The 21,201-nt window shown below is 37.3% G+C and overlaps 1 protein-coding gene across 4 annotated transcripts in view; it reads right to left on the bottom strand.

The window, feature by feature from the left end:
- Positions 1–21,201, bottom strand: part of Sur-8 (leucine-rich repeat protein shoc-2) — a 131,901-nt gene that overhangs the window by 27,916 nt on the left and 82,784 nt on the right. For all 4 annotated transcript variants that reach the window (XM_067111383.1, XM_067111385.1, XM_067111384.1 and 1 more), the window contains one exon: positions 776–900. In XM_067111383.1, the coding sequence (XP_066967484.1) occupies positions 776–900 (125 nt within the window). The remainder of the gene's footprint in view (positions 1–775; positions 901–21,201) is intronic.

Here is a 21,201-nt window from a genome sequence, read left to right as displayed (position 1 = left end):
TTATCGATGAAAATCAGTTTCTAAAAGTAAATATATAGACTCCTATTTCAAGAAAGTAGAGAGACAGCAGCCTATGGCTGAATTTCTAAACCCTGTCTTTTAACGATGTATCTGCCGAAAAAACTCAAGACGAAAGTATGAATTTCTTAGAAAAGTTGAATACCAAGGTCACTTAAAATTTTATGCAGTATGGTAAGCCCAATCTCGGCTACCCTATCACCTACTATCCCAGGAATCTGTGCACTGATACTGATATATCTCTCTCTCTCTCTCGAATATTTAATACAATAAAGATTACTTGTTTGAAGTATTTGTTCTCAAATGAAGGGTGAAGGTAGGACAAATGCTGGAAAGAGACCAAATGGAACAGACAAACAAATCAATACAAACAGAGGTTGAAGACAGAAAAGCCACCATGTGCCACCTAAGGCAAGCTACAGATGGTACCTCCTTATGTGGAATATGGAGTAAATGAATCAAATGAATATGGTTCACTCAAAAAAAGTTATTACTGAACAAAAACTGTGGTTCACTCAATAATAAAAAGTTATTAATGAACAAAAACTGTAAAATGGAAAAGACACAAAACGAAATCATAAATGTTTTCTCCGCAACATTTCGTTTTACTGGGTTAGCTATCAAACAAACAACTTTAATCCACTTTGCTTTGCATACATGATTTTCTTGGCCTTCCTACTTAATAAAACTTGAGAAAAAAATAGTTTCAACACCTTGAAATAACTGTTCAATAAATTTTTTCTAAAGCATGTCTTACCCTTAGAAGATTGTTTGACAGTATTAAAACTTCCAGCTTTTGTAAACAAGATATGTCATCAGGGATTTTGGTCAAGTGATTTGTTCCCAAGTTCAGTTCTACCATGTTACTCCATGATCCAATATCTGAAATGAACAATCACAATTAGTATTCAGTACCACATAACTGGAAATATGAGGCCCTAACACAAAACTAGTGCTATTCTGAACTTGCATATATTTCTTTTCTTTTTAATTTTCTGTGAAACAAAACTATTGTGCCGTCTTTGTCTGCCGTCCACACTTCATTTTGTCCCCACTTTTTTTCTGTCCGCCCTCAAGTCTTAAAAGCTACTGAGGTTAGAGGGCTGCAAATTGGTATGTTGATCATTCACCCTCCAATCATCAAACATACCATTTTACAGCCCTCTAGCCTTCTCAATAGTTTTTACTTTAAGGTTAAAGTTAGCCATAATCGTGCTTCTGGCAATGATATAGAACAGGCCACCACCGTACCCTGGTCAAAGATTCATGGGCCACAGCCCATACAGCATTATACCGAGACCACCGAAAGACAGATCCACTTTCATTGGCCTTGATTATATGATGTAGTGGCTGTACAGAAAACTCAATTGCACTGAAGAAGCTTCGGTGCAATTTTTACTTGTTTAAAAGTAGTAATTGCAAGTCAGACCTGATTCTTCCCAACAATTTTATGCACTATTTTGACCATCTTTTCAGATGAAACAGGAAAACAAAATATACACAAAAAATGTTATACCATATATACTTGCATATCATGCGACTTTAGAAGACCTAATTTTGAAGCTAATTTTAAGGGTGTTGCATCAGACAGGAGATATAAATAAAATTAGCGCATGTAATATTCACACAGTATCGTATTACAAAATACAAACATAATGAATATGCATCTTTTCCATGGATCTTTTGAAAAGTTATGCTTTACTTCACTTGTATCCAATAATATTGTATGTACTGTATTCTCATATTACTACATATTGTATTATAAAATACAAACAGCAATCATGCGCCATTAGCACTGTTTAGGTTTTCATGGACAATGATACCATTCAAGAATTTTTGTTTAGGCATCAATTTAATTTCTGTTTAAAGATAGCCATGGGGGAAAGTTTTGTCCCGAGTACCATACACATTACAACAGTAAAATGTGTTCTTTCATGACCAGTAGTTCTGATTAAAATACTTTTCTCCCCAGTTTTATTCACAGTCGAGTTTGATGGCATATCAAAGTTTAGGGGAGTTTCATCCATGTTGCCGATGCAAGATAATTTATAGTCATTAGCAGCTTGGACATTGCTTGTTTCCTCAGCTTCAACTACAACTTGCAGCTAAAATTTAGCAGTATATTTCCTTGCCGATCTTTCTCCATAGCGAATAAGGGTATAATGTAAAAATAGATCAGTCCTATTCCACTTAACATCATTTGTAACATAACTATGGTAATTTTTTACTACCTTACGATGGTTGAAATGCAAGCAAAACAGCTGTTGTTACCCGATTCGGTTGTTCATAGCAAAACAGCTGTTTCTCGTTCGTTTGTTTATGGCTGTACGTGTTTATGCGAGTATATCATTACCAATGATACTTTTATCATTCACTTTTACTTTAATTTAATTTAACTATAAAATGGGATAAAGAGATGGAGGAAAAGAGGTTATCTATTATAATTTAGTGTCTCAAAAAAGGAACTCGCATGATACGAGATACATAAAATATTTTTTTTATGGGAGAAGATTTGGGGTCTTATTATTCGTGAGATCGCGTGTTACACGAGTATATAAGGTATTTGTTCTCAGTTACATGAAGCCAGACCACAATTACAATGTGCTTACAATTAACGAAATGAGAAATACGACCTATTATGCAGTGCAAGTTATCAATTTCTTTGACGAATGTCATCTAACCACTAGCAATATATACTGGTTACTGTTATTTAATCTACTAAAATAGCCATTTCAGTTACAATGTAATGAAAGCCCTGTCAAAGTTGCTGTTGTATATACTGTTGCAAAAACACAAGGCTTATGTTGCAACTGCTGCACAGTCTTACAGAGATGAGTAAGTACAGGAAATTGATATGCTTTTGCTAACAAATACCAGTGCAGTGTAAACATGAAAATCAATATATTGCTCAATGTTATATCTAAATTTATTTCCTAAACCTATTTAACACTTTATGAAGGGCCCTCTACTTACAGGGACATCATCTGCTATGTTTACTGTCTGTGATAAAGAATGCTCACATGTTTCATCCAAAATGCCTCTCAAGAATCACAACCCTAGGAGACTGATATAGGATAAATTTCACCCTCAACTTTTCCTTTTTATCCTTTCTCTTGTCGAGTGGCTCATACCACTAGTGGGTTGGAATTCTCAGTAGCTTCAACTGTCCGCATGCTTTTGTGGTGAAAAATGTATTGCCGTTTTGGCATGGTTATAGTGCCTTGGGAAGGGGTGCTGGAAAAAATTTACCATACAAAGTTGTTGTTGTATATACTGCCACAAAAAACACAAGGCTTTTGTTGCAACTGCTGCAGTCTTGCAGAGATGAGTAAGTACAGGAAATTGATATGCCATTGCTGACAAATATTGCACAATGTTATATCTAAATCTATTTCCTAAACCTATTTAACATTTTATGAAGGACCCTCTACTTACAGGGGCATCTTCTGCTATGTTTACTGTCTGTGATAAAGAATGCTCACATGTTTCATCCAAAATGCCTCTCAAGAATCACAACCCTAGAAAACTGATACGGGATAAATTTCTCCCTTGACTTTTCCTTTTTTTCCTCCCTCTTGTGAGTGGCTCATACCACTAGTGGGTTGGAATTCTCAGTAGCTTCAACTGTCCGCATGCTTTTGTGGTGAAAAATGTATTGCCGTTTCGGCATGGTTATAGTGCCTTGGGAAGGGGTGCTGGGAAAAATTTACCATACAAAGTTGTTGTTGTATATACTGCCACAAAAAACACAAGGCTTATGTTGCAACTGCTGCACAGTCTTGCAGAGATGAGTAAGTACAGGAAATTGATATGCTTTTGCTGACAAATACCAGTGCAGTGTAATCATGAAAATCAATATATTGCACAATGTTATATCTAAATCTATCTCCTAAACCTATTTAACACTTTATGAAGGACCCTCCACTTACATGGGCATCTTCTGCTATGTTTACTGTCTGTGACAAAGAATGCTCACATGTTTCATCCAAAATGCCTCTCAAGAATCACAACCCTAGAAGACTGATACGGGATAAATTTTACCCTAGACTTTTCCTTCTTTTCTCCTCTCTTGTCGAGTGGCTCATACCATTAGTGGGTTGGAATTCTCAGTAGCTTCAACTGTCCGCATGGTTTTGAGGTGAAAAATATATTGCCTTTTTGGCATGGTTATGGTGCCTTGGGAAGGGGTGCTGGGAAAAAATTACCATACAAGAGAGCTGATTAACTAAACAGTTAATTCATATTTTACCAAAGGGTGGCAATTACATAAGTGATACTTGACAAGAGCTAGTAGAAAAATTAGTGTTAATTGTTTTTTTTCTTTTCTACCATATATGTCTCTAAAGCAAACCTAATCTAAATGAACAGTTGCTCAGATTTTGAGGCCAGTGTCCTTTCTGGATCTACATTCCAAACAGGCCATCACAATATAGTATCAAGCTGGTGCTAATAAATAACAGCCATTGGTGAAATGCCTCATTTAGCCTCTCCAAAAATAAATGTGACCACTTATACACTGGCTGTATATCAGACACCTGAATCATCAATCAACAGAAGCACAAGCAATTGTCCTCCCACCACAGAAAAGGCAGAATAAGTCTTAACTACCAAAAATATACCAGAGACACCAAGGCAAATACTACCACACTCGATGGCGGAGCAGCAGAAGTTGACTGCACTGAACTAACACTTGATAAGCTTCCACAAAGGGTTAAAACTCCTCTTTAATCACTGCCAACAAAATCATTTGCTCCAGCTCAAAAGGAAGACTGATTCGTTTGGAAACCTGCTGGTTCAACCAAATGTTCTAAATTCTGATCAGGAAAATCTCGCGATAACCAGAACGTTCCCAAACCATGAGGGAATTGGAAAAAAGAACGAGTAATCAACTGTTTACCAACAGAAACTACTGCAACTGGAAAAGGAGTCCAAATCCCTGAAACAGACTATTGAGATTACTAATGGCAACCACCTGCCTACTTAAAAGGAAGCTGAAAAGATAGCACATGCCAAGATTCTCTACAGGCAAACGATAGTTGAGCAGGAGCGCATCGGTAGGCGTGCAAGCGAAAAGCACACACGTGATAGGCGTACAGGCAATAGGCGCACAGGGGTATGAGTGTAAATTAAAGGTGCACAGGTGATACAAGCGCAAACCATAGGTGCGCAAGCAACAGGTGTACAGGCCACATGTACACACGATAGGTACACAAGCCATAAGCATGCACGTGATAGGCCCATCAGCCATAGGCATGCACGCAATAGGCAAAACCCATGGGCACACAAGAGATAGGCACACAGGCCATAGGTGCACAAGTGAGAGGCATACCAGCCATAAATGCACACACAATAGGCACACAAGTCATGGACATGCACGCTATAGGTGCACAAGCTATAGGCGCGCACGCAAGAGGCACACAAGCCATACATGCACACACAATAAGCGCACAAGCCATGGGCGTGCACACGACAGGCGTACAAGCCACAGGCATACAAATGATAGGCGTACAGATAAGTGGTAGACACACATGCGCAAGAATGAGGCATTGCAGAAAAATGCCGCTCGTGCATCAAAACTGCAAGGTGCATCATTGCCCTGGCTGAAAAAATCCACAATACACTGGAAAGCCGAAGATAGTCTAGGCTTCTCACTAGAACCTAACTGATACTTACCCTACCTTTAAACTGCAAACTATCCTTAGCTACAGGGAACTAAAGCAAAACTGATCAAAGCAAAACGTAATTTTCCTTGACAAGGCAGTTTAAGTACTACCAGAAAGAGATGAAGCATTGCTGCTACCAAGCCGATCCGATGCTGTAAAATTAAAGAGGGAAAAATATCAGGAGACTCCTCTTGCTCTTACCAATACAATCCTATCAGAGAATGAATTTTGGTGCCAGAGCTAGCGCCACTATTGCCAACCTGGTGCTGCTACCAAACCGAACAGAGGAAGGAGACAATGGGCACAGATCCGCACCGCTTTGTGACATGTCCCGGTTCCGTCACTCCAAGCCACAAGGGAGTAAGACAGGACGTGCCAAGGACAAGTAAGAAAAAGCACGGGCGTTGACCCTTCCTCCCCCTAACCTACCGGGACTCTCAGGAGGGTAGCACAGAAAAGAAAACACTAATGATGACAACAATAATATCCCATGAAACTTACGCCAAGTGAACATAAAAAAAAAAACTCCATCCTATCAAATCTAATGTCTGAATTGATGGGAAGCTCATTTGGAGTAACAGATCAAAGAGAAGCGGCAAAGAATTTAACCTGTTAATAAATGGGGAAGCAAACAAGACATGCATCCCTTTAACTTAAGTCTTACTAGTACTATCCTCTATATAGTTCCTTCTACAACCTAACAAGCTTTCTCTTGTTTGCGATCAATTACAGCATTTCATACAACTACGATTCATACAGTTATCCAACCATAACCTTTCCTTCAGCAAAACCTTATCATGAGGGTCAATAAAACTGGAGTAATGCCTGTTACAGTAACTCTTACCTCACAGGTTCTTACTGAACAAATATATATATATAAAAAAAAAATGAAAACTCTGTCAATCTGTCAAACTCCTTCCGAAACCAGCAACAGAAGTAGACTGACTGGCTACGAGTGTTTGTACCTATCGGTCCCCTGGTGGGGGGTGGAGGAAGTAGATCAACAGAAGACAAATGTTCATGCAAAACTGAGTGTTCTCGTTTTTTTGTTTCAATCTGTTGAATTACCGCTGACGCAGAAGGAAAAGCTATATAATGGAGAGGTATGGTTCATTTCAAAAATTAAATTAAATATTACATTATGCATGTATCATACAATATATATTTAAATCTTTGATGATTTTGAACAGGGTTACTCAGCCTATCTCAGCAAATCATCTCTGCCTTTCATACTGCCAGATCTCTTGATTTATTTATGACTTTCTTAAATGAGAAATATTGTGAAACAAAATACTGTATCTATTACACAATGAGTGGGTGGAGTATATAATATCAACACTATCTTTTAAAGGCAACAATTATTGGAAGAATGACAAGCTAAAATGTTCTGAACTTCACTGATCTAACCACTTTTGCAATAACATTAACTTTTACGATAAACCCTGTCCTTAATGCACCAATACTGTAATGACAATTTTTGAGTAGGGTCTTACAAGCTTTTGAATACAGTAACAAATGTGACAACACCTACAGGCATAATAAAATATAATAAGTGCTGTATATACATGCATGTGAGCTTGTACGTGCATTTGCTTGCTGATTTTACACCAAGGGAGTGGCTATCATTCTGAACAGTAGCCACCCTACTTACGAACATTCAAGTTTTGAACAGACAGGGTTATAACTTCATATTTTGCTCTGCAGGCCTATTCTGCTACTAACAATTTTTGCAAAGAACAGAACACAAGGAATAAGAACCTGTTCCTTTAACTCCATCCCTGATTATCCCGAGTACTCTCGGGATTAACTAACATGCATTCTTCTTACAATCATCAGAATACAGTAAAACCCCTTATTCGTGGAGGATGCATACCACATCCCCCCACGAATAGCTAAAATCTGCGAATACTTAAAGCCCTTCTAAAAACATTTAGAACTGCCTATTTTGATAGTTCAAACACTAAAAAACCTCTAAAAATGCTTATACAGGTATTATCCTACTTACAATGGGGTTAGGTTCCAAAAAAACCATTGTTTGTTGAAAAAAACGTATCTTGACTATAGCCTAGCCTACACTAGGGTATTCAATACCATCTATACATATATGGTAGCCTAGCCTTCGCTACAAATATACTCTAAACATACACGATATAGTAATTATTAATATCAGCTAATCCTGGAGGGTCATGCAGAGTGACTTATGATAATTCGCAAAGCAAAACTGAATAACAAACAAGAATTAGCTTAGCCTACACTATGGTATACTGTATACATATACGGTAGCCTAGCCTACATTATACTGTAGTCTGTATTCACATATCGTATTATACAAACATCAACAAAACGAATACGCATCTTTTCCATGGATCTTTTAAAATGTTATGGTTTACTTAACTGTATCCAACAATACTGTATATATTCTTGTATTGCTTTTTTTATCATAAATTGCTATCATAGCGATCAATGTTTTGGTTTGGAAATCGATTACGTGGTAACTTTATTTTGCCGTATTTAACTCAGTTCAGAGTACTTTTCTTGCTTCTAGTTAGCGTAAATGAATCTCTAGAGACTTTACTTATAAGGGGCAAGGTTATTTTTCGTTATACAAAGTATTTTGAGGTCGAAGTATAACTTGAATGTGTGTTCTTGTGAAATTATTTAGCTATTTTTTTTTTTGTCAATACAGGATGTTGGCCGTTTGGGGGCATACTGGTTTTGTGTAAAAAAAAAAAAAAAATAAAGATTCCGTTCGCTATTTTCACTTGATTTCATCGTAATACGAGCTTTAAATATTTATTGTTTATCGGCGTAAAAAAAGCAGTAATGTGTGTTCTTCCAAGCCCAGTAATTTTGATTAAAATACTTTCTCTCCAATTTTAATTACAGTCGAGTTTCATCCATGTTGCTGATGCATGATAGTTTATAGTCATTAGCAGCTTGAACATTATTTTCTAAGCTTCAGCTACAACTTGCAGCTTATTAATATAAAAATATATCAGGCCTATTCTACTTAACGTCATTTGTAACATAACTATGGTAATTGTTTATTACCGTACAATGTTGAAATGCAAGCAAAACAGTTGTTCTTATCCGATTCAGTTATAAGCAAAACAACAGTTTCTCGTTCAGTTGTTTATGGTTCTACGCATTTACGCAAGAGTATAACATTACTAACAATACTTTTATCATTCTCTCTTACTTTTTTAACTAGAAGATGGGATAAAGAGATTGAGGAAAAGAAGTTGGTCTATTGTAATTTGGTCTCTCTTGCTGCCTGATTGTATACTGCCGCCTGTGCCCGTGAAATTTAAAAATATTTTTTAAATATTGTCGTATCGATATTAATTGCTTAGCCCATCGCAAAATCGAATTATTGTATGGCGAACTATTGTAACTCGAGTACTACCTGGGTACTCGAGTATTTTAATAGTTTTATCACAAAAAGTGCATTTAATCATGAAAATGTAGAGGTTAGTGAATATTTCTTAGTGAAAAATACCACAAAAGGGCGAATTTTCCATGAATAATACGTATATATGTTCCACAGAGAAATCCGCGAATAGGTGAGTCAGCGAATCGTGAGAACACGAATATGGGGGGGGGGGGTTTATTGTAATCATTCATACTAGTAAAATATTCCTGCGTATTCCCATCTTCCCAATTAACTCATTCTATGATGAATTCCCATTTTCTATGTTTCCTCTCCCCACAGGAAGCATTTGATAAGTATTTCTGTGAACAGATGGCAGTGTGCATTGTTTACTTGATGAACTTCCATGCTCCTGTGAAATTCTCTCCATGTCCATAACTTCCAAAGCATAGAAAAAATACTAAATTTTTAATGTTGCATGAATCAAAATTTTATTTTCTTCTGTAACTTTCTAGGATCCAAAGTAATTCTTTACTATACAGAATGATTGAAAAATACAGTGAAAATAGTATAATCTACAACTCCTGAGGACATTCCTGGGAATGTCATCATCAACAAAAATTATGCACTACATATTAAAAACCCACTTACAAACAATTCAAGGTATGAACAGGCATCCGGAACGTAACTCGTTCATTAGTAGGGTGGTGTATGTACTTGCATTTAATATCTCCATGCTAAAACTCCAATAAATATTTCATCCAAATATGTGTGTGTACAAGACTTATCAAAGGTACTATTTTGTTATTTATTTGGTATGGCCTTTGAAAATTTACAAAATCCATACACCACCCGAAACACATCACAGGCTACTTGAGCTTAGGCTATTATATATCACTGGTTGACACACTGGGTAAGTATGCAAGACACTTTGTTAACTGATGTACACAAGTATATCAATTACATTTTATTGAGGGATATTAACTTTATCAAAACTTGGATGTGCAATTTATGTGTAATTGACAAATGCACTGAAAACATTAAGTAAATTTAATGATTTTCATAACAGTATTAATGACGGGTTATGTATACTATCCTATCACTACAGCAAAAATTGTTGAATTTACATATAAATTTTCTCAGTTCATCTGTCACTAAAAGTAAACTGTAGCTTCAGTAGGCAACTGTATGACTGCCTGTCTGTCTGTATATTTACTTCCTCTTTCTTGTATTGTGTTTTTATTTTACTAAAAGTTTCAATAAGTAAATATCACTTAATAAAATATGAATACAGTATAGTTATGTATACCAGTACCTACTGAGCACTACATATTTACCCAAATTTTCAACAAATTATATACACTGTACAATAGCCAAACCTCAAGTAGCTTCCCATAAATTTTGTTAAGATTTAACAAATTTTTGTATGCCTTACCAAATTTGCTGTATCTTTAATATGCCCTGCACAAACCTCTGAAGATCTGGATGAAATGTTTACAGATTTTTAATATGACTATACCAAAATGCTCTCTTCAAAATCAACAGTCAAATGCATAGAAGCTCATATACAATGCATGCATATGATATTTTTTCATATTTTACTATTCCTATAACTAATGGTGGATTCGTTACTTAAATTTAACAGTTTACAAGATTCCCCTCAAAACTTTAGCAGAAATAGAAATTTTTTAAAAATTTACCTTTTAAATACTTACCTCTCTATTATGATAGCTGTATTCCGCATGGGAAGACGATAGTGTGAAAACTAAAAAATTTATGGGATTATTCAGTCTGAACCCTCTAGTGACCCATCCCTTTCAGTTGGTTCACTCGTCTTTTGTTTCTGTTAAAAATTTTTTTTTCTTCCACATGAGTGTGGCCTTTTGGGGGGGGGGGGAATATATAACAGAGAGGTAGGCATTTGAAAAATAAATTTTTAATGAAAATTTCTACTTTTGAAATGGATCTGACCTCTCTATAAAGAAAATTCCCACACTGAACCAAGGACATGGGAAAAGGTGTTAGAAAAAAAAAAAAAAGCTACAAAAACAAAAAAATTCCACCTGGAATAAGATGTTACTTAACTAATGAAGAGAATTCATCTGCTGGTACTAGCGCAAAGCATGGACTAATTCATTAGGTAGCAAGGCCTATGAATGATGCTGGAGGTTCCTTGCTAAGGATACCATTCACACATTGATGAAAGTGGAGGAAAAAAAAAAAAAAGACCTGCCTAGGCCAGCACAGCAACAACAGTAAAAGTAAAAAGGCTGTTATCTCCAAATAGGCACCTTCATACTCACCAAAATCATGACAACTTCTTAAATAAGAAGTCTAAAGGACGGGTACCTTAATCATTCAGAATACAAGCTCCTCTACCGTAATGAAGGGAAAACCCGCACTGTACAATTCATAATGAATCTCTACATCTTGCAAATAGTGCTACGCAAATATGGAGTTAAATCTCCACTGAGCTGCAATGAAAATTCTCCTTACAGAGAGGTTCTTAGGAAAACAAAGTGGTTGCTACTGGTTGAATATCTTGGAATTTTAACTTTAGGAGACGTAAGAAAGAAGGATCTAGGTTAGCATGTGCCTCCCTGACCAAACCCTTAAAACAGAAGAGCCATGATATTCTTGGACATGGGAAAATCAGGCTTTCAAGGGCTGCAAAATAGGCTTTTGACATTTCATCAGATTTCCCTAGCCCTTTGTAAATATACAGGCAGCTCTGACTAGACACAGGGAAGCATCTTCCCCATCTGGTACCAAAGACTGGGGATGTCAAAAGAGCGAGGCAAAGCAAATGACCTCAAGCCATTCTTCGCACTGAAAAAAGGAAAAAAAAGAGAGGACTGCTCCTTGGGAAGTGAAGCTCATATAGCATGAGAAAGACTGAAGCTCACTCACTCTTTTTGCCTTGACTAACAAAAACAAGCATCTTAACTGTCAAACTTTTCAGGGAGGCAGTGCTGTGGGGTTCAAAAAGGGGTATGCTTAAATAAGCACCACATCCCAATTTCAAAATATGGGTTTAATTGGAGACTAATGAATCTTGATTTGGAAGAAGCAGATGGCCTCCTTAATTTTCATGTTAGACAAAATAGCTAGAACCAAATGCCTCAATACAAAGGCTATCATGAATCGATACCCTTTAATGGCATGAACTGAAAAACCTCTGGTGTAGCACAAGAAAGAATTTTAACGAGGTTATTTATGGAGGTATAGGTGCAGGAAATCCTTCTGGTGGAGCCCCAAGCCCTAAAACCAACCAGTGTCTTTGGTACAAGGCATTACTGTGGTCAAATCTCTTTTGGAATTAGTAATTGACTTGCACTCCATAGAAAAACCTCTTGCTCATGAAAGATGGCCCTTGTCTCTCCAAGTGGTCAGCTGAAGCCTGGGGAGGTTTTGGTGAAACCCCTTACCTCCTGGTTGTTTGAGATCATTCCTTGATGGAAGGGCTGGCCAGAAGGATTAGGATGAAATACCAGGTCTAGGCCATAGGCCTAGAACTGGGACCAAATAGGTCAATCGCATAATGGTGAATAAATGAAAATGAAGTTTAAAAGAAAAAACTGTAAAATGAATATGCTTTTACTCTGAAACACATGTATACGTTAAATACATTTGCTCATTTCAGGCAGATCTGAAAACCAGTGTGTGTGTAACCACCAAGGAGTCATCAAAGTCATGGGAGAATTCACAGACAAAGAATTTCACAAGAACCCTTTGTAACATAGCTAAGGGAGTAAAGGCAAAGATCTAAAGACAAGACCAATCTAACAGCATTGCATTGGGGGTCCTGAACTAGTGAGCAGTACAACGGCAGGTGACTGTTTAAACTGGAGGCAAGATGGTCCAGAAGGGGAGTGCCCTACAGTTTCCAAAGGTCTTTGCTGACTTGCAGATGCAAAGCCCATTCATAAAACAGAATTTGTTCCTTTCTGCTCAGCTGCTCAGCCACACCATCTCAAGGGATCTTCTAATACCTTTGAGACCTGAATTCGAACAGAATCTGACTGAACTTTCTGGTCCCAGCATGTGTCCCAACAGTGATACCCACTTCTTGGTAGCAAGAACAGGACAAATTCTTGTAGAATTAAAAGAAAATTGTCTACCCTCATTTTAGGAGAGGCCTAGAAATTCTTGGTATCTAGTAACATTCCTAATAGGAAAATTTCTGCACTGGTATCAAATCTGATTTTAGAATATTCAATATTTCTTACTGATTTGTCAATTTCAAAAGAGTATCTCTTGCCCTCAGGTATAGAAGCATTCAGATACCAAACAGGTGAGCCCACTTGCAGAACTGTGACAGGACTCTTGTAAAAACTTGTGGAGCTGACCTTAGGCTAAAGAACATTACCCAAAACTGGTAAACCTTACCTGAAAAACAAACCACAAGCAATTCCTTGAATTTGGATGAATTGGTATGTGTAAGTATGCATTCACCATGTCAATGCTATCCAATCTCCTCTTTGTATTGCCACAATACTGAACTGGCAGACTTCATGCTGAATTGAGTCAAGCAAATGAAATGGTTTAGCTTGGAGACACCTGGTAATGGTCTCCACCTTCCTGAAGCTTTTGGTACTAGATAAAAGCTAACTGCAGAACCCAGGTGCCATAACCAAGACAATTTCCACAGCTCCTTTTAACAAGATAGTCTAATTCCTCTCATGGTATGGTGGCTGCAAATTGGCTGGTAATACATTAGTAATATTTATAATTTTTATGATACATATGTGCATATATTTACACTCCTTTATGTTAGGACAAATGGGGACCCTTTCTCATTATGGGTCTGATGTAGTCAGAGGGTTTGCCCCGACAAGAGATTAGTATGAAGTTGTTGGTGCTCAAGCACAATTCTACTTCACTCAGATACAACCCTAGCCCATACAGCTGCAAGAATCTTGGCCAGTATTTATGAAAGACTGCAGTGTAGTGCCATGCACTGTTAGTGAAAATAATGTGTGCAGCCTGGTGTTGCAATATCTTTAAATTAATATTAAGCCATTGTTGTCAGACTAAGTTCATACAAGTGTTGACAATTATTAGGGGGTTTTAAAAGGCTGCAAGTGTCAGTATGTTAGATGGCTGATGGTTTGCAGGCAGAGCTTTTACTTCAAAATTTGTGGATTGAATTTTAAGTTGTCAAACAAGTGCTGACTACGTGAACATTGATGGTAGCTTCATGTGCACTTGCAGCAACACATTTGCAAATCTTTGTGACCTACATGCACCATGCATCCAAAACAGAAACAGATTTGTGTTAGGCTTGATTGGAAATATGTACTTTGATATAGGACAGTTTTGATCTTGTTATAAGATTGCTGTAAACATAACTTTCTCAAGATGAGTTTATAGGAACATCTTGCAAGTTAGAAGATACGATGACCAACTGAGTCTCCTGGCTACCCTAAGAAAGGAATTACCTTTGGGTCAGAGTAAGTATTATGGCCAACATAAATTAAAAATATAGGGAAATGATTGTGTCCTTAGGTGTATGTTAGTTACTAGTTAGGTAGGGCTGTTTAATAGAGTGTTGAATACAGGAGTATGAAGTTAACAACTGTATGTACTGTAAATTTAATAAACACAACTAGTAGTAAATAAATCTCTAGTTGCGAAGTAATTGTTTAATTTTACTCCCCAAGACTATTGAACTAGGCTATTGCTCTTGCTCTACACCTCTCAACATCATAAATTGTAAAAGAAAAATGAATAAATAGGTAAAAAGGCAAGATCTGCAGCTTCTCTTCATTGTGGAAACAAAAGGGAAACTCCAAAGGTGACGAGGCCAGGGTGGCTGAGAAAGGAGGGGATCCCTCCTTTATTACCTCCCCCACCCAGGAATCCACCTACAGATCCTGCCATTCTGAGTAAGAGAGGCTTAACTTGCCTCCTACTGAGGACTGAGGGCTCGATACATAACAGCTGAATTTTTTTCAGGACAGTTACCATTATTGCTGGGAATCTAGAAGAGCTGACCATCGCCCAGACAACTAACCTGCTTGCCTAGAGGAACCCTGGATCTCTGCGCTGACTGAAGAAGTATCTGCTGCTGTGGATGTGAATGTCTGAATGCTTTTTCCACTTTTTGTATAATAGCAACTACTGCTAATAATATAATGCCTAATACTAATGTATCCAGCAGAGAATGCAAGGGGTGCTGAGCAATAATCTCTGCTGTGTGTTGATGTGACTGAGGGAGCCAAAAGAACAATTGTTCCCTACAAGTGACAACTGCATTTGTGAAGGCACGCACAATTTCTCAAGGGAGTATTAAACTGCTCTATCTAAGCTGCCCAAGAAACCCACAAAATCATTCCCCAAATGGAGATTCTCTTGAACAGCAGAAACCATCTCTCTTGCTATCTCATCTATGGAAGCAATAGCCATTTCCAAAAAAAAGACTTGTAATACGAAAGGCCGAACAAGCAAAAAACTAACTCCAAAGGAGTTAACACAATCTTGCCTGAGTAAACTGATCCTTTTGAGGGGGCGGGGGTCAACAAGAAGAAAATTATAGTTCCTGATGGATGCAAAGTCCATTCATAAAACAGAATTTGTTCCTTTCTGCTCAGTTGCTCCGCCACACCATCTCGAGGAATCTTCTAATACCTTTGAGACCTGAGTTCAAACAGAATTTGACTGAACTTTCTGGTCCCAGCATGTGTCCCAACAATGATACCCACTTCTTGGTAGCAAGAACAGGACAAATTCTTCTAGAATCAAAAGAAAGTTGTCTACCCTCTTTTTTTTGGAGAAGCCGAACAAGCAACAAACTAACTCCAAAGGAGTTAACACCATCTTACCTGAGTAAACTGATCCCTTTGAGGGGGGGGGGTCAAGCAAGAAGAAAATTATAGTCCCTGATGGATAACGGAATTAATGCCTAGTTTCATAAAACATCACTCTCCTGTTTCTCACAGACAGCTAAAGGAAAGAGGAAGCACTTCTCACAGAAACCTTCTCATGGAGTAATTTAACTGCAGTCGAACTTGTTCAATACCAACTCAGCCAAATTAAGAGAGAGAGAGATCTGCCTTAGGGTCCACCCTATCGTGAATTTACTGGCTCCTCAAATAAATCAGGAAATTTGCTGACACATACCCTAATGTCTCTGAAATTCTGATGAAATTACCTGCTTTTCTTCAGCATCAGAATCCATTTCAGGAGCCTAAGGCTCATCACAGGGAAATCCTCGGGAAGCAATGGTTGGTGGCAGCAGAACACCCTTCTCCCTGAAACAAAATGAATTTAAACTCCTCTAAAAACATATAAATATACAAGCAAAAACTTGCTTTATACAAGTGGAAGAAATGGTCTTAACTGAACCCTGGCACCTAGAGCCAAAGAATCAGCAGCCCCAGGAACAGAAGACTCCTGTGCGTTAACAAGCTCCTGCACTAACACCTACATAGCGGAAGGTAAAACCAAAAACATCACATGAGCAAACATGAAAAACCTGAAGGAGTGGATGATAATCCAGTCTGTTCTACTACTAGAAGAATATGAAGTGCCAGCACTGAAAAGGTTACTGAGAGTGCCTAAAAAAAGCCTGAGAATACCTAACAGACCAAGAAGAAACCCTAGGTGCCCATGGCGGCCAAAATGTAAAGCATGGTTCAAGAACATGTCTAGAATGCCCACAAGTCCAAGGAGACACAGAAGGGGAATGAAATTGGCCCTACAAGACACCAACAAAGACTGAGACACAGACCAAGGAGAACAATACAAGCTTTTACTTCATGATCTGCATGAGAAACTTGTACTGTCTTACAAGGCATCAAAGTATGATCAAAATTCCTGAGAAAGGAAGAACATGGAGAATGAATGCATTCACAACCAATTGTGGCTGCTTGCACAAATCTCCCACATGTTCAGCAAATGGCGTGAAGAAAAATCAGCATAACCAGACTGCCTGGGATGCCAAGATGACAAATGCAAGCACAAGGAGTGCCTCCAAGACATTACCATATCCTGCAAAGGAGGAGAAACCAAATATGGTTGAGAATAACCAGAGAACCATAAAGATATCCCAGATATGGATCGCTGGGAGTATGTGGCTTCCCGCAAGTCTGGGGATAAAGAAACATCATCAGATATTGAGCATGCAGGCTTATCTTCATCTATACCTCCTGCCTACCCAAACTTTGCTTGATTTTACTGCATGCATCCTACAGCGACCAAATGCCAACCTGTCTGCAACACATGCCAGGATGGCGAGGGAAAGATGACAAGGGGCACAAACTGCTTCCACTCCCAGACATACCCTGCTTCCCTGTACCTCCAACAGTTGGGGGGACCATTACGGGGCATAGCTAAGAAGGGCATTGACACTTCCTGTAATGCAAGGGCAGAAACCTAAAAAAGGACAACTAAATTGGGTCTGTAAAGCAGCATGTGTTGAGGGGGTGACCTCCATAAACTTCTCAACCATAGCTCTAAGGCTAGCTACATCAGATTCTAACTTGCCAATCCTCATACCCTGAAAGATATAGGGAGGGAGCTTTGAAGAGATGAAATGCAAAAAGTAAACACCACCCTCAATATCTCCTCACAGACCGAAGACACAGAATAAACATACAAATGACACTCAATCTTGGTCCATCCAAAAGTGATGGTCAACACAGTTCAAAACTAAATGATCATATCAATCTTAGTTTTCACATACTATTGTCCTCCTGTTATGCAGGAAATAAAACTATCATAACAGATAAGTACGATTCATCTAAAAAAATAATGCTACACAAGATATAGAAGGAAAAAGAGGCAGATTTTCACGATTGCTGCACTATGACCGGGGCACTGTGTAGCCTATACCACCCAGTCTTTGTTACTTAAGAGATATTGTTACTTGTAAGGGCAAATCCTCAAAATGTCAGTTAAGATGAGGTGACCTACTATACATATACTTTTTCTATTTTTCATCACTTAACCCCTATTTTAAATAAAACAAAACATAGATAAATGCAATTAATATCTTAATTGTGTAGCCTATTCTATCATTTTCCAGAGATGCGAGTGTCCGACTTCAAGTCTCTAAAAATTTATATTTAAGAATATTCCATTAGTTTCTATGCAATTTCAATCAACTGATCATTTACAATGTACCGGCAGTCACCGGTTATCGGCGGCCTCGGTTATCTGCAATCCAGTTTTCTGGCGCTTCTCTAGCGACGACGATAACCGGATTTTCGACACCAATTCCCAGTTATCAGCACTGATCCTCGGTTATCGGCAGCGCTGATCCCTGGTTATCGGCGCTGATAACCGAGGATCAGCACTATTATCACCCATTTTCGGCTGTCAGCAATTTTCGGTTATCGTCACGCTGTCAGGAACGTAACCCCGCCAATAACCGGGGACTGCCTGTACTTGTATAATTCAATGCATTAACTGTTTTTAATGAAAATTTTCACTACATAATGGAGAAGAATTAATAATTCATCAAAATGATTTTATCTACCCTTGGGGCATAATTGGTTTTTTTTATTTATGTTAAGGGATAATACTATGAAAAATGTTCTGAAAAAAATCTCAAATATTCACAAAAAAAAAAAAAAATGCATATCTTCTCATAAGTCATGAAGTTACTCAAACTTGAATTCCCAATTAACCAGCCTACATAAACTGTGAAAATGATAATTTAGTTTAACCCTTAAACGACGAGCCTCTATTTACAAAAACGTCTCCCGTATGCCAGCGGCGTTCAGGAGTTAGCGCCGAAGCGCAAAAAAATTTTTTTCAAAAAATCACAGCACGCTTAGTTTTTAAGATTAAGAGTTCATTTTTGGCTCCTTTTTTTTTTTGTCATTGCGTGAAGTTTAGTATGCAACCATCAGAAATGAAAAAAAATATCATTATCATATATAAATATTGAAATATATGACAGCGCAAAAAAACTTTTTCATATATAATTTTATACAAATCGTGCTGTGAGCAAAACGGTTAAAGCTAACTTTTTATTTTTTTTTCCCTTGTATTGTACACTAAATTGTGATGATTTTGGTATATAACAAATTGTAAAACGATCAAAGCAACACAGAGAAAATATTATCACAAAATGATACATGAATTGTGAATCGTAGAGCGTAAAAAATGTTTTTTCAAAAATTCACCATAAATCGAAATATTGTGCTAGAGACTTCCCATTTGTTGAAAAATGAAGCTAACTGATTGAATATTACTAGACTGTAAGTGTTTTAGCTTACAATTGCAGTTTTCGACCATTTCGGTCGAGTTAAAGTTGACCTAAAGTAGAATTTTTCTATTTATCGTGATTTATATGAAAATATTTCAAAACTGATAAAAGCTACAACCATGAGTTATTTTCTGTTGTATTGTACATGAAATTTTGCACATTTCCATATATAAAACTTTATGTAACGACTAATATAAAACGGTGCAAACATTACGACGTGACGAAAGAATTTCTGAGATGTTCGGCCGAGTTACCGTGCGGACGTTAAGGAAAATGTTTTTCAAAAATTCACCATAAATCGAAATATTGTGCTAGAGACTTCCAATTTATTGCAAAATGAAGGTAAATGATTGAATATTACTAGAATGTAAGAGTTTTAGCTACAATTGCGTTTTTTCGACCATTTCGGTCGAGTTAAAGTTGACCGAAGGTTGAAATTTGGGCAGTTATCGTGATTTATGTGAAAATATTTCAAAACTGATAAAAGCTACAACCATGAGCTATTTTCTGTTGTATTCTACATGAAATTGTGCACATTTTCATATATAAAAGTTTATGTAACGACTAATGTAAAACGATGCAAACATTACAACAACGTGAAAGAATTTCTGAGATGTTCGGCCGAAGTTACGCGCAGAGCGTAAGGAAAGTTTTTTTTTTTCAGAAATTCACCATAAATCCAAATATTGTGCTAGAGACTTCCAGTTTGTTGCAAAATGAAGGTACATGATTGAATATTACTAGAATGTAAGAATTTTAGCTTATAATTGCGTTTTTTTACCATTTCGGTCGAGTTAAAGTTGACCGAAGCTTAAAATTTTGGCAGTTATCGTGATTTATATGAAAATATTTCAAAACTGATAAAAGCTACAACCATGAGTTATTTTCTGTTGTATTCTACATGAAATTGCGCACATTTCCATATATAAAACTTTATGTAACGACTAATACAAAACGGTGCAAACATTACGACAACGTGACGAAAGAATTTCTGGCGCGGACGTAAGGAAAAAGTTTTTTTTCAAAAATTCACCATAAATCGAAATATTGTGCTAGAGACTTCCAATTTGTTGCAAAATGAAGGTAAATGATTGAATATTACTAGAATGTAAGAGTTTTAGCTTACAATTGCGTTTTTTTACCATTTCGGTAGAGTCAAAGTTGACTGAAGGTTGAAATTTTGGCAGTTATCGTGGTTTATATGAAAATATTTCCAAACTGATAAAAGCTACAACCATGGGTTGTATGTTGCTGTATTTTACATGAAATTGCGCACATTTTCATATATAAAACTTTATGTAACGGCTAATATAAAACAGTGCAAAACTTACGACAAAATGACGAAAGAATTTCTGAAATTTTCGGCCTAGTTACCGCGCGCAGATGCAAGGAAAAAGTTTTTTCTAAAATTCACCATAAATCGAAATATTGTGCTAGAGACTTCCAATTTGTTGCAAAATGAAGGTACGAAGGTACATGATTGAATATTACTAGAATGTAAGAGTTTTAGCTTACAATTGCGTTTTTCGACCATTTCGGTCGAGTCAAAGTTGACCGAAGGTTGAAATTTTTTGTAGTCAACGTACGGTACATCCACCCCGGCACCCAACAGACAATTTTAGTCGACGTATGATACGTCCAGTCGGCGTTTAAGGGTTAACCAAACCAGTGAACCCATTCCTAGACTCAAGGCTTGTCAAGAATTTATCAAATGACAGATGAAAACTGAAGCAAAACCAGAAGTTTCAACAACTATGGGGAAGAGACCAAAGGGAAATGAATGAAAATGAAAATATTTAATTAAATAAAGCTAAGGGTTACTGAACTATGCTAATCAGCTTCAACACTGCTTACAAGACATCATGCAAGAAACACTGAGAGGACACCCACCCTCTATGGCAAACAGGGTTGGATATGGTGTCAAGATACGTATG

Source organism: Macrobrachium rosenbergii, chromosome 11 (assembly GCF_040412425.1).
Source record: "Macrobrachium rosenbergii isolate ZJJX-2024 chromosome 11, ASM4041242v1, whole genome shotgun sequence".
In the NCBI taxonomy this organism is placed as follows: domain Eukaryota; kingdom Metazoa; phylum Arthropoda; class Malacostraca; order Decapoda; family Palaemonidae; genus Macrobrachium; species Macrobrachium rosenbergii.
The sequence above is the reverse complement of the archived record's forward strand: the minus strand, read 5'-3'. Positions and strand labels throughout refer to the sequence as shown.